The sequence below is a fragment of the Ranitomeya variabilis genome, chromosome 1, assembly GCF_051348905.1.
Source record: "Ranitomeya variabilis isolate aRanVar5 chromosome 1, aRanVar5.hap1, whole genome shotgun sequence".
In the NCBI taxonomy this organism is placed as follows: Eukaryota; Metazoa; Chordata; class Amphibia; order Anura; family Dendrobatidae; genus Ranitomeya; species Ranitomeya variabilis.
In genome coordinates this window covers 526,538,342-526,553,221 of record NC_135232.1, presented here as the reverse complement: position 1 = coordinate 526,553,221, position 14,880 = coordinate 526,538,342, and the positions used below count along the sequence as shown (strand labels likewise).

The window sequence follows — 14,880 nt, the reverse complement described above, 5'->3', positions numbered from 1 at the left end:
TTTGCCATGAGGAATTGGCCCAAATTCCGACCAACTATTGTGAGAAGCTTGTGGAAGGATATTCCAAATGTTTGACCCAAGTCATTCAGTTTAAGGGCAATGGTACCAAATACTAATGAAATGCTTGACTTTGCAGTAAGTAATAAAAATGCCTTAAAACATTCTCTCTCTCTCTCATTATTCTGGCATTTGGCAAATAATAACTATGGTAATCCTAATGGACCTTAAACAGGATAGGTTTATTCTGATTTCATGTCAGATATTGAGAAAAACATGCATATGTGTCTTTTTATATGTGTATGCAAACTTCTGGCTTTGACTGTATATAATAAGAGCAAAAACTGCCCACTTTTGACCTGTGTTAACAGTACCTCTATAAACCCTGCTCCTTCCCAGATCAGAAGATCAGCAGATTAACCCTGTGTTCTCTTCAAGATTTCAGAAACATGAAAAAATGCTGCAGACTAATAATACTGTGGGTGAGATTATCTTCAGATTACTTAATTCACTTTTAGGTTGTGTTCCTTTAAGCTGTGTAAGATCAGTGTGCGTTTTTCTCAGTGATTCGGACATAAACCATGGTGCAGCATGAGATTAAATGACGCATTTTATTTATTTACTTTTTTTTTATGTTTTACATTTGAAATGTAAGTAGGGGGGGTTTGGATATGGGTTTCAGGCAGGCAGAGCAAGTGACAGAGGCACCAATATACTGAAGGTCCAGCTGGGGCCCACTGGCTCCACCCAGCTCCATGTTCCGCACTATGGGTACACAGTCAGCCAGGGTTATAGGGTTCACAGTTAACATACAAGGGTCATAGATAAAAGGCTAAAAGGTGAAAGTCAAGGTCATAACAGTAGAACCTGCAGCAACTCTCTATTCACATCATTACAATGTTTTGCAGAATATTAAATCATATACAGTAGCTAAGGGATGAAAAATAAAGTTACACTTTCTTATCACATCTCTGGACTTCACTCTTAATAAAACACAAAAATCAATGCATATGACTATACTTGTAACAATAATCTGATCACACACTGGAGCACATTCCAAATGACTGGTCAGACCTTACACAGGGACTCTAACACGAGGATAGTAGTACGCGCTAAACACCGAGAATGGAGAGAATTTTGCAATTAATCAGTTTAAGCTTTCATTACTCGACATCTTTATGAGGCGTTAATACAACATTTAGGTCATTATTGAAGTCAATGGTAATTCTGTTTCAGTCTGAAGTTAATATCTGCTCTTCCATATATATAAAATGGGCAAACTAAATTGCTTGTTCCGATTCCTGTTGTTCAAGTGTATCGTAAAATGTAAACCTGCTGAAGTTCTCAAAACCTGCAATTTATTTGAGACTCATGAGCCATGTTGACCTTGACTCTTTTCTTTTCATCGAATCATTTCCTGAATTGTCCTGTGTTGTAACACATTCAGCTGAAAAATCCTACATGTACCCGCAATTTAATTCATCCATTTGTTTTCCTGTCCAACCCACAGTTTAGATCTTCATAGACTTCCTCTAAACAGTTCAGGTTGGTGGTTATAAAAATGATCATAGGAGGTAGAGGAAATAGGGGGCATCTACTTGATTTGTCAGAGGATGATTTTACTTGATACAAAACGGCAGTAGCTTTGATAATATATAGAGAGAGCTGCAGATTCTTCAGAAGGAAATACCAGAAGCAAATATAGCCAAGGAGAATGGACACTTGCTAGTTGTGTGATGCTCCTCTAATACATCTGAAGTTGATGCAAATGGAAGTCTCCTTCCTAGTCTGAGAGCTCAGAAACCCAGAATAGCATGAATATTACATCCAATGCTTGTGGATTATTAGGATAATCTGCTCTCAGATTTTATAAGGAGTTCTGTATACAGCAGAAAAGAGCCAACCGTTAAAGTTTTGGATCATGGAGGGGTCTCCCTCAAAGGCTGCGGTGGATAGAAAGAGTACCCCTTTTATAAACTAAAGGCTTAGGGGTAATAGCTCTCCATTCAGAATTAATGGTAAAGTACAACCTCCAGTTTCAGGCTTTATGGTATACGATAGTTAGAGGAAAGGCACACCTTTTCCCTAACTTCATCTGCTTACATCACACTACAGCACTTGCATCTCTGTTTCTTCATAGTTAGATCCTGCTCTCCACTCTTGGGTGCTGTTGTGTCATTGGTCTCTGGTTTCTCACTCTTGTTGGGAGGTTCTACAGGAGCACCATTGGGAGGGTGCTGTGCCTTTTCTGGTACTTCTCCATCAACAGCTGGCTGTTGCTCACCATCACCAATGACAACTAATTCCGCAGTAATGGCTTCTTCCAAACCCAGAACCTTCTTTGTTTCATTCTCATCTTCCACATTCTGGTAGCCCATAAAAATCATGGTTACTGGTTGCTCTGGGCCCAATGGTGTCTCAGGAGGTCGAGCCTGTACACCGGGGATTTCCTTTCGAGGAGATGCTCTTTGGATTGAGGTTTTTTCATCTGATGTCAAGGAAATGTCACTAAGGGTTGCCTCCTCTGCCTTGTGGATCAGATCCTCAACCTCTGTGGAACTGAGCTGGTGAACTGTATCATTGGGAGCTGCAACTTCTGATCTCACTGCATGTACAACTGTAGACAAATTAAAAAGATAATGAGGAAGTACATAATATATTGTAGACAGGCACAAAATCAAAGCAGTAGTTTAAATACCTCTTGACTGCTCTTCGACTTTCAGACAGTCAACACTTTACCCTGCACTGATGTTCTAGAACGTCAATCCAATGTAAGCAGTTTGTACAAGATCATGAAGCTGTGGGGGCGAGAAGCCGGCTATGAGATGCAGCCAGAATTCCCAGAAAGAAGATGAACATGGTTTATTGCCATGCTGACCTCCTGGATCACTGTATAAAAAGCAATGAACCAGCACTTGTGTAGACATATTAGGACTGAGGTCTAAGGGATAACTTTTCTCCTTCTGGAGAGTAAGATAAGGCTCTGGCATGCCAAGGAAAGGAGGCTTATTCACTGTGCAAATTGCTTCTTCAGAGAGGAAGATGACTTGAACTCTATAGAGCCACCTATTGGAAGCAGCAATCCTATAAGTCACTATCGACCCTTTAATGAGTCTTGCAATATGACTTAGAATAAAAGCCAAATCAGAATCTAAATTTGCAGACATTGTGTTTCATGCTATCAGCCCTCATCAGTGCAAAGTATGAGAACTGATTTGGCTACCTGAGAGGCAATGGACTGTGGTATAAGGGTTAATGTTTCTCCTTCTGGAGAGTGACATACCGCATCTGGCATGTCAAGGTAAGGAGGCTTATTCGCCCTGCAATGCTTCTCTGGGAAATGTTATATGCAAATTGCATCTTCAGAGACGAAGAGGACTCAAACTCTACAGCGCCACCTGTTGGAAGAAGCAATCCTATTGACCATTTAATGAGTCTTGCAGTATATGAAGCCTGCTTACCTTGGCATGCCAGAATAGGAATGTTACTCTCCAAAAGGGGAAACATTACCCCCAGACCTCCGTCCAGAGCCTCTCACTTAGCCAAATCAGTTCTCATACTTTAGGGCCATACTGAGGGCCATTAGCTCGAAACACTGTCTGTAAATTGAGATTCTGATTTGGCTTTTATCCTATGTCACATTGCAAGACTCATTAAAGGGTTAATAGTGACTTTTAGGATTGCGTGACTTTTAGGATTGCTGCTTCCAACAGGTGGCGCTATAACGTTCAAGTCCTCTTCCTCTCTAAAGAGGCAATTGACATTTTAGGGAGAACTGTGCCACTTCCTTTAGATCCAGTAAACCCGTGAACCCTAGGTGTAAGGAGGAAACAGGAGCTGCTGGGTCCCAGGAGACCCAGTTATCTCTGCTATGCAGGCAGGCAGCAGAAATTCCCCTGTAACTGGCATTAACATACCCCATCCAGTTACAATGGAATACAGCAATAAAAAGAATGTAATATGTTAAAATGCTCCGTGCATCAAAAAAACAGGCAAAAATGATTTGTATATCAGAATGAGAAAAAATGTACAGCCCATAAAAGTGCATGTACTGTAAGGCTGTGTGCACACGTAGCAGATTTTTCGCGGTTTTTTTGCGGTTTTTCGCTATAAAAACGCTATAAAACCGCAAAAAAAAGCTCACATTAAGCATCCTATTTAATAGAATGCAATCCGCATTTTTTGTGCACATGCTGCATTTTTTTGCTGAGTGGAATCGCATACCAGAAAAAAACGCAGCATGTTCATTAAATTTGCGGAATCGAGGGGATTCCGCACACCTAGGAATGCATTGATCTGCTTACTTCCCGCATGGGGCTGTGCCCACCATGCGGGAAGTAAGCAGATCATGTGCGGTTGGTACCCAGGGTGGAGGAGAGGAGACTCTCCTCCACGGACTGGGCACCATATATTTGTTATAAAAAAAAAATTATTAAAATAAAAAATCGTGATATACTCACCTTCTGATGGCCCCGGAGTCTTCCCGCCTCTCAGCGGTGCACGTGGCCGCTTCCGTTCCTATAGATGGTGTGTGTGAAGGACCTGCGATGACGTCGCGGTCACATGACTGCGATGACGTCGCGGTCACATGACTGTGATGACGTCGCGGTCACGTGACCGCAACGTCATCGAAGGTCCTGCACACACACCATCTATAGGAACGGAAGCCACTGAGGAGATCGGCTGTTTGCGGAAGGTGAGAATAACCATTTTTTTTAATTTTTTTAAATTATTTTAACATTCTATCTTTTACTATTGATGCGGCATAGGCTGCATCAATAGTAAAAAGTTGGTCACACTTGTCAAACACTATGTTTGACAAGTGTGACCAACCTGTCAATCAGTTTTCCAAGCGATGCTACAGATCGCTTTGAAAACGCTAGCATTCTGCAAGCTAATTATGCTTGCAAAACGCTAGTTTTCTGCGGGAATATGCATGCCAATTCCACATGCGATATACCCGCGGCAGGAGTTGCAGAATTGCCGCGGAAATTTCCGCGGCAATTCTGCAACGTGTGCACTTAGCCTAAAACACAAGTGTGCCTGGTCAGGACGGAGGGAAAATGATTTGCTCATGAAGAGATTAAGCATAAAGATTATTATTATTACTATTATTATTAAGACAGAGGTCCCAAAGCATATAAAATAATTACATTGTAAAGTTACCACCATTGTATGTGACATACAGGAAAATATAATGTGAAGAAAATTACCATTTTAATACAGAAAGTATAAAGGAATAAGATTAGTGATGAGCGAATATACTCGTTACTCGAGATTTCTCAAGCATGCTCAGGGTCCTCCGAGTATTTTTTAGTGCTCGGAGATTTAGTTTTCATCGCCGCAGCTGAATGATTTACATCTGATAGCCAGCATAAGTACATGTGGGAGTTGCCTGGTTGCTAGGGAATCACCGAGTAACGAGTATATTCGCTCATCGCTAAATAAGATACTTGAAAGAAAACAGCACAGTATTTATAGAAACAAAAAGAAGTGGAGGAGAAAAATTCAGAGAAAGAGCTGAAATAAAAGCTCACAAGCCACATAAACTCCAGAACACCAAAGTATGGCCGACTGGTCACAACTTGATGTACAGGGAAAAATAACCGTATCATTTAATGACATGATCAAAGGTTTGCTACTGAAAATTTCTTCTCGTGGATAAAACTCCTTGCCTTTCAGAGAACCCTACCTTTCTGTGCATCTTCATACACCTTGACCCCCTGCATGGGGTACTCTTGAGGGAGCACAGTGTTGCTAGAGAGGACCTTAGTCTCCCCTGTGATTCTGTCCTTCTCTACTGTAATCTCCACAGAGTACATTGCTGGGACACAAACAGGACAAAGACATTACATTTCACAATACCCCTCATTCCCTCCCATTATCCTGCCGAGGGGCAGCAAGCAAGGGCCGGTAGATACAGGAGGGAGTGAGCGTAAAGTGAGACTAGCGAAGCAGGAAGATAGCAGAGGTAAAGGCCATTTTCTCCAGTTTGCTTAATCCCTGGCGTAGGATGTTATTCATGCTGTGAGGAAACCAAGGGCACCAGCAGCAGACTGTGATCAGCACGGTTAGGCATCATTGCAGGATAGCAGTATGCTGGTGTAAGGAGTCTTGCTAACATGCTAATAACATTATATGGTGTTAGCGATATCATTAATAATCAGCAAAATAAAACATATTCAAAGAGAAATGTAAATGCAAAATATTATTTTCCACATCTTGCTGTTAGGCTGATATCACCTTTGCTGAAATTGAATGTATTTATTATTTTAGCCTTCTATAATGTAACTGCAGCAGAGATTTTGTGTTAACAATTTTGGGTATGTAACACAATAGCTAGTTTTCCTCTATTTCTTCCTATCTGGTAAGTAAGGCTCCTTGCACATGATTCTACTTTTTCCCATACACATCCAATCATCCATCATGTATTCAAGTATAATGAATTACATACAGATTACTGTTCTCTATGGGGAGAGAAGCGGTCTGCTCAAGGTCTCTAGAAGGCTCAGGGTACATACAGACGTATTGTATCACGGCAGCAACAGTCGCAGGCCATGGGAATACATTTAGTCTGAAACTTTAAAAATGTCAAGAAGGAAGACCTAGGGTGAATTACGGTATACATGCAAGACTCACGCACGGTGTTTGCTTGCCGACTGCCACTGTCATGAGATGTCACAAGCAAAAGTCTGCGTGTAGCCTCAGCTTTTCCGACAGAAAAAAAGCAAAGCATGCTGCTTGGTTATCAATGCCCGTTTCAGTGTCAAAATCGTAAGCTGTGCCATAGTATGACATATCCAAGTACAGCTTTTGTCTCCAGATTACATGTTAACTTCAGAAGAGCTGAGCCATGCCTTGCTACTGAATGCTAAGACAGCCAAGCAATGCCCAGCACGGTGTGAGAGGCTGCAAACCCTGCTAGCTTGGTCTGACATCCACTTACCTGCTCTCATCATATCTGGACTATCTGTCTGGTTAGCGGGGGACTGTGACAAGGTCTGATCTATAGAAAAAATACAAAGTGATACTTAAAAATAGCAGTTAAGCAGAAATGTGTCCTGCTTCCACCTCTGATGAGACTCAAGTAAAAAAGTATGGAAGAACATACCTTTGGCAGTGTTCATTATGGTCTGAAAGGAAACACAAGGAAATTAGTGAGTGCAAACATGCATCCATCCACGAGGTTACATAAATGCAATATATCACACCTAAGAGCAGAATATCGTCTTATAATGTTCCCATAATGTGACCCAGGGCCGGACTGGCCATCTGGCAATTCTAGAAATGCCAGAAGAGCATGTCTGGTTGTGGGCCGCCTTTTCTGCTACATTGTTATTAGAATCTGCATCCTCAAGATGACAATTCTGTTAACAGTGGTGATGGAGCACAAAGTCGCTGGCTCCGTCACTTGCCCCAGCAGGCTGTGGGCGTCCTTTGTGGCTGTGACCGGCCAGAGGCAGACACTGCAGAGGATGAGGTGTCTAGATTATGTGAGTATAGGGATTTTTTTTTTATTTTTGGGGGTTTGTGGGGGACCATCACACTAAAGTGGGCTATGAGGTGAATCATCTTACTATATGGGAGGTGCACCATCATAATATTTAAGGGGGCTGTTGGAGGGACCATCATAAAATATGGGGGGCTGTGAAGTGGACCATCATACTATACAGGGAGCTGTGATGTGGACCATCATACTATATAGGGAGATGTGGAAAGGACTGTAATACAGTATTGGGGCTATGGGGGATCTTCATAGTGCATAGGGGATCTATCATACTGTGTGGGGTGGCTGTGGAGGGACCAGCTTACTGTGTAGGGTGGTTGTGGTGGACATCATACTGTGTGGGGCGGCTGTTGTGTGTTATACTGTCTGGAGGACTAGGGGGGTACATTATACTATGGTGGTGACCATCATACTCTTTGGGATGGTTATGGTGAAAAATTCTCAAGGTGATCTGCTGTGAAGACAGAGCTTGGACTGTGGTGACCTCATCACTGGCATTTTCCCACTGTCCAGAGGTCACCGCAGTTTAGGCCAGCTGGGAGCGCAGCCTCAGTGACATCACCGCTAGTCACTCAAGCTGCGCTCCCAGCAGCTCATTCACCAGTGGTTTTCAGCCGGGATGGTTGCATCTTGGCACCGTCCAGATTGAAAACTGTTTATTCTCCAGACATGGATTACGGAGTGGGAAAAAACGACGGTCAGGTATGGTATATTGTTGCTTTTTTATTTTACTTTTATTACAGGAGATCGAGGGCTTCGGCGGAATTAGGCGAGGTTGTAAGTATGGTTTAATTGAGATTATTAAAGAAGTCTGCGTCAATCCTATTGAGCCTCTTTGGAAAGAGCTGAAACATGCAGTCTGAAAAAAGCAACCTTCAAACACGAGACAACTGGAGCAGTTTGCTCTGGGGAAGTGGGCCAAAATACCTGTCGAGGGGTACAGAAGTCTCATTGACAGTTACAGGAATCGTTTGATTGAAGTGATTGCCTCAAAAGGTTGTGAAACAAAATATTAAGTTAATGGTACCATCATTTCTGTCCAGGCCTATTTCATGAGTTTTATTTTATTTTTTTAAATTCTATGGAAGTATGGTTGACAAGCAATATCTGACTTTCATTTGTTCATTATCATAGACTAGATAGAGGCCCGATGCTATCGCATCGGGAGGGTGGTAATGTCACGATGGGGGCAGGCATGCGGAGCTGTTGTTGCCTATTGGCATCCTGTGATAATCTAATGACTTTTGCATCTGGGGACTCATGTGCTTGACGCCTACACTTATATGCATTGTTTTTGTCCCAGCGATGCTGTTGCTCTTCAAGAGTCTCATTTAGCCTTTGTTGTCTTCGACATTGTGCCTTTGCTGCTTTCCTTTCATTCTCATTGGCGTACGTTTTATGAGGAGCCATGATGTCGTTGATATTTGCTTTTTAAAGGGATTTTCCCACAAACAAAAGTTCATTTTAAAAACTGTCTGTATCTGACCATGTGCTGAACATAGCACAGCTCCTGGGCAGGGGAGGAAGCAAAAGACAATACTGACATTACAGCAGGAGATCGCAGAGGATACATTTTGTGAGGTAAAATATTTTTTAAAAACAGTAAAATATTTTACCTCACAAAATGAATCCACTGTGATCCCCTGCTGTAATGTCAGTATTATCTTTTGCTTTCTCCCCTGCCCAGGAGACGTGGTATGCTTCGTACACGGTTAGTCAATTATTAAAATGAACTTTCGTTCGTGGGAACACCCCTTTAATGTGACCGGCTTCCTCTGCCTGTAGACACGTCGCGCATCTGCCGCCGGGATCAGCCGAATTAGGTAGGCCCCTTTCACACATCAGTTTTTTGCCTTCAGTCATAATCCGTTGGCTCGACGGGTCCGTCGCAGATTGTGAAAAAGTGATGCGACGGATCCATTTTTTGGATCTGGCAAATTGGATCTGAGCATGCTAGGTTAAAAAAAGGAATCCATCACTGGATTCCGTCATTTGTCGGATCCGGCGCCATAGGCTTCCATTCTAGCAAACAACGGACAGCGACAGATCCGTCGCTGTCCGTTTTTTTACATACACAAAAAACGTTACTTTGTCCGTTGTCTCAGGCCGCCGGACAAACAATTTTAGATGGATCCGGCAAACGACGGATGAAACGTGATGCCATCCTTTGCAATCCGTCGCTAATACAGGTCTATGAGAAAAAATGGATCCAGCGGCATCAGTCGCCGGATCCGTTTTTTTCAAAATTCGACAGATTGCAACTGATGGCAAAAAACTGATGTGTGAAATGAAAGGGGTCTTATTCACTGCACCTGCATGTAATTCATGCAGGTGCAGTAAATCAGACTGCCGTCATCTTTGTGCAGATAGCGGCGGTCACATTAAAACTGCGAATGCACTCCTCCTGTACAAAGATGGCATCAGTCAGTGATCGTGGCGGCGTGTTCACGACGGTGTTCCGCTGGTAGTACCGCGCAAGAGGCTGCGTGAGTGTGAAAGTGTGAGAGTGTGTGAGTGTTTCGTACGGCACATAGAGTGTGTGTGCGTGTGCGTGTGGTGCGACGGTGTTCCGCTGGTGCAATAGGTTGGTACCAGCAGCAGTTTCCATATTGGGAGACCCATCACTTGGGTGTCCCAATATGGCGGTCGGTGAACTTCCTCCGCTTGAAATTTTGGGATACGGTGACATCTGGACAGAACAGGAAATTAAACATTACAAGGCAATTATATAGATTTTTTAGTTATTGTTACTTTTGTCAGATTCAAGTTATTTTTGTGACCATTGTGGGTTTTTTTAACCAATAATTTTTTTAATACATTTTCAGAAAACACTAAGGGTCAATCAAAACCCATAAACACATACAATAACAAAGTACAATAGGTACCTGTACGCATTCTATGTATACTTATTAAAACATGGCTTCTTCACCATCCCACAGTAACATCATGTGAACTCCCGTTAAAGCATGATGACATAATCCCAATAATGTAAGTTTCATAGGGCCAAATAAGGTTCTACATCTTCAGTGAAAAGGGGCTGACCTCTGGATATCCAGCCATGGATCCCATATACCCTGAATTCTCTTTTTGGCTGAGATGGAATGAGCCAATGCCAATTCATATTGGCAATATATATTAACTTTCTCAATTACCTCTTTTATGGATGGCAAACTCGTCCCCCTCCACCTAGCCGCCAGAGCTAACTTGGCTGCAATCAAAATATGCGAGAAAGAACCTCTAAGCACCTGCGGTACGTTATCTATGCCAATATGTAAGACTCCCATATTGGACTCCAAAAAAACTGTACCCCAAGGACCTCTCGTTTAGATCACAAATATCTACCCAAAATTGAGCTATAACCGGACATGCCACCACATATGACCCAGTGTTCTCCTTTGCCCACAACCTCTCCAACACACCTGAGATTGGTTAGGACCAAAATGAGCTAACTGCGACGGACATTGGTACCACCTTAAGTGCACTTTTTTAACTGTTCCAGGTGATTTAGGCAAGATGATACTTTTGCACCTCTATTAATCCCTCCCTACATGTCTCCAGGTCCAGGGATATGCCCAATAATGTAAGTTTCATAGGGCCAAATAAGGTTTTACATCTTCAGTGAAAAGGGGCTGACCTCAGCTCCCCCTCCCACGGAATCATATATGGTAATTTAGTATCAACAGCTGGTGTATTCAAAGCACTATATAGAATGGAAATCCCCCTATATCCCGACTCTATTCTTAGAAAAAAAACATTAACCCTGTGGTCCAAGGGAGTTTTAAAAAAAGGACAACTCTGGTGATGTGTGGATCAGATGCCTAATTTGCAAATATTGATAAACTAGGCATCGTATATCTGGATGTTTTGAGGACAATTGGTCAAAGGAGAGGAGGTTCAGAGCACCATCCATCAAGTTCTGAAGAATTTCAACCACTGCATTGATCCAGTAGAATCCGCAGCGTTTAATCTGCAACCTGAAACGCACGATAAACCGCATGCAAACGCAGCGTTTTTTAGACGCATATGGTAACGCATGCGGTTAAAAAAACGCTGTGTTTGCACGCTTTTTCATGCGGTTTGCATTCGTTTGTGTTTTCTGTGTGCATGGTGTAAAATTTAACAGGAGAAAAATCTAGATAAATAGACACCGCCAATGGACTACAGTGGGCGTGTATTATGGGATATCTTTATATAGACCCTTGGACTGCTGAAATCTACAGATTTTGCTACTGTATCCTGTGTCATGATGGATCTTCGCATGGAGAGCTTTTATTTCAACCTGGATTTAAGTATCAAGCTGTTTCTTGCCTGTGCGTTTGCTTGGGAGCAACAAAGAAATAGAGAACGAAAGAGAAGGACACGGCGTAGGCGTTTTTGGAGACACCCCATTATTGAACTACGGGAGAGCCGTGGAGCCTACCACACGCTATATGGTGAGCTTAATGCCAACCCGGACAAATTCCCAGAGTATACCAGGATGTCTCAAGAGTATTTTCGGGATTTGCTTGGTCATGTCCAAGGAGCCATCCGGAGACAGGACACCCTGCGATTCCTGCAGAGGAACGTCTCCTGGTTACATTAAGGTACGTAATAATTCTAAACAAATGCCAGTCATAATTATTGTTGGTCTGCCATGCATTATTTGTATTTTCCTTTATGTCTTTAGCTAAACACCAGCATAAATAGAATTGATTTTATTTTTTATTTTATTTCAGATTTCTGGCTACTGGAGAGAGCTTTTCATCGCTCCACTTTCAGTACCGGCTTGGAATTTCCACCTTGTCTGGAATAGTTGCGAACACCTGCCGGGGTTTGTGGAACGTTTTCCGGGATGAATTTATACCCCTACCCACCAAGGACATGTGGATGGAAATTGCTGAAAAATTCTGGAGTGTGTGTGATTTCCCCAACTGTTTGGGAGCGGTGGATGGAAAGCACATCCGCATTATCAAACCAGCCAGAACTGGATCAAAGTACTTCAACTACAAAAAATATTTTTCTGTAGTGCTCATGGCAATAGCAGATGCGGACTGTCGCTTCATCGCCGTGGACATTGGAGCTTTTGGCCGTGGCAATGACTCATAGACTTTCAAGAACTCTGATATGGGCCAACGTGTGTATGCCAAAAATTTTAGTTTTCCCCTGCCACGACCTCTCCCCAACACTCAAGGCCCACCGATGCCATTTTTTATGGTTGGGGATGAGGCCTTTCCGATGTGTCCTGCTGCTGCATGGTTGTGGTGGTGGAGGATGTCTAAGCAGGAGCAGCAGTTGACATGGTGGTGGCGGTGGGCTGTCCAACAGCACTCGGCATGGTGGTGGTGCTGTAGTGGTGTCCAGCAATGCTTGGAATTGTGGTGGCCGTGCAGTGTTATGCAGCAGAGCTCGGCATTGAGGTCAAGCATGACAGTGTTGGCACAGGTGGAAATGCCACCACTGGCTGCTGAAAATACCGACTCTGCTGCATAGCCTGCACGTAAGCAGCATTGCAGGCCTGCATGACACTAAGCTGGAGATCAGGAGTAAGGTGTTCCGATATGCCCTTCTCTATTTGATTAAAAAAATGATGTGCTGGTCTCTGGAGGTCGGCTTTCACTTGGTCAAGGATTTTGGTGACATCCTAGTTAAGTGTATTAATATGGTTTATGGCACTATCCAGTCGGTCACCATCGCCTTGAGTCGATCACGTGCTCAATTGCAAAAACTCGGGCATGAGTGACCTGTTCGAGGCCTGCCGGGAAGAGCCCCAAAAAAAGAGGCAGAGGACTGGGACAGGGGAACACCTGATGGACCAGCTTCCTGGTCTCCAGTCTGTATTGAAGGCCCACTTGCTGCAGCGCTGCCTGTCTGTGGCTGTTTGATGAAGGGCCGTTCCAGAAACAGGGTTAAGAGTGCTGCTCCATGTGCTGTGGAAAAAAAAAAAACATTACTACCAAACATTTACAATAGTAAAGCACCAACTCCTGTGGAATAGAACAATACACATTAGGCAATGCAACACAACCCATTACACCACAAAAAATACTTACGTTCTCTGGGCAAGGACCGGTCTCAAAAAAGCAAGGATGCGGTGATATTTATATATATATTTATATCCAGAACCACTAGGAACCCGGCTCTCTTCACGAAGGTCCTTGTTGAAGCAATCCTTCATCGAACGCCAACGTGTTTTGACTTTGAGCATTGTTGAAAAATATAAACAATGATTAGACAATGCACTTATGACTGTGATCACACAACTGTGTGTGATCAGAGAAACTCTCAGGCGTTTCTCTCATCACACACAGTTGTGTGATCCCGGCCATGGTCACTGCTGCAGCACACCGCATTGCAATACTTACAAAATGCATTTTGGACCCGAGTCGGAGCATTGTCCCAGCCATCCCACATCGCTTTGGCCACCTCATTCCATAGCCGCCGGATCGTCACGTTGTCCGAGTGCTGCGGAACACAGGTGTCCCACAACGGGACTCGCTCATGGACCAGGGAGATGAGGATATCGTTGTCAATGAGATCCTCATCCCGTTCTGGAACCTAAAACATGTTTGAGACATTGACATAAGGAAAAGAAAGAATACAACAGAGACAGAATACTGGCATGAATATTCAATGTTAAGAAAAATAAAAGGAGTCAAGAAGAAAAAGGAAAAGAAAGAGGAAAGTAAAGAAATGAACAGTGATGAATAGTAAAGTCAGGATACAATAAGCAGTCAGCCAGGTATACTTAAACGCTGCCAACTTGCCACCGGACCGTGTCCACGCTGCTCCTGCTCAGCCTCTGCCGCAGTCAAAGAACTGCTCTAAAAAAAGGAAAAAAAAAATTGATCACATGTGTAGATGTGACAGAGAATACTTACCAATCTGAGGAGGTGAGTACTCACTTCGCTTTCATTTCCACCTTGTGCAGGCCCAAGCCGTTGCTCCTCAGAAGATGACATTCTCATGCATGCAGCAAGAAAAAAAAGACAGAAATTAGGACATATAGAGACAGAAAATAGAAACTAAAGACATTGGCTTTGATACTCACATTGTTCAGTGTTGATTCCTCCCAGGTTCCTGCGTCTGTCTGCTCTTGTTCCCAGTCTGCTGAGTTGTGGACTGCACATGCCCACTCCCTCCTTTTATCAGTTTGTATGTGGGGGGTGGCTAATTAGTGTCTAGACATGTTTTCCTGTGGTCCAACGCATGCGTTCACAAACGCAAACAAACGCATGTGCTTGTGAACGCATGCGTTCACATAGACCGTAATACGTTTTTTTGCCGCATTCCTTCCGCTAACAACCGCATACACTTCGAGGCGGCAAATTGACGCCTCTGAAATTACTACATGTAGAGTTTACCGTGCCAAGCCGTAGAGTACGAAACGAAGCATGCGT

General features: G+C 43.2%; 1 protein-coding gene across 4 annotated transcripts in view; it reads right to left on the bottom strand.

Moving 5' to 3' along the window:
- Positions 1-589: 589 nt before the first annotated feature.
- Positions 590-14,880, bottom strand: part of PALM (paralemmin) — a 383,754-nt gene continuing 369,463 nt past the window's right edge. For 2 of the 4 annotated variants that reach the window (XM_077254354.1, XM_077254364.1), the window contains exons 6-9: positions 7,109-7,130; positions 6,944-7,003; positions 5,690-5,821; positions 590-2,614 (exon numbers count right to left, since the gene is read on the bottom strand). In XM_077254354.1, the coding sequence (XP_077110469.1) occupies positions 2,097-2,614; positions 5,690-5,821; positions 6,944-7,003; positions 7,109-7,130 (732 nt within the window). In that variant the 3' untranslated portion in view covers positions 590-2,096. The remainder of the gene's footprint in view (positions 2,615-5,689; positions 5,822-6,943; positions 7,004-7,108; positions 7,131-14,880) is intronic. The other 2 variants (XM_077254372.1, XM_077254381.1) reach the window with 1 other exon arrangement.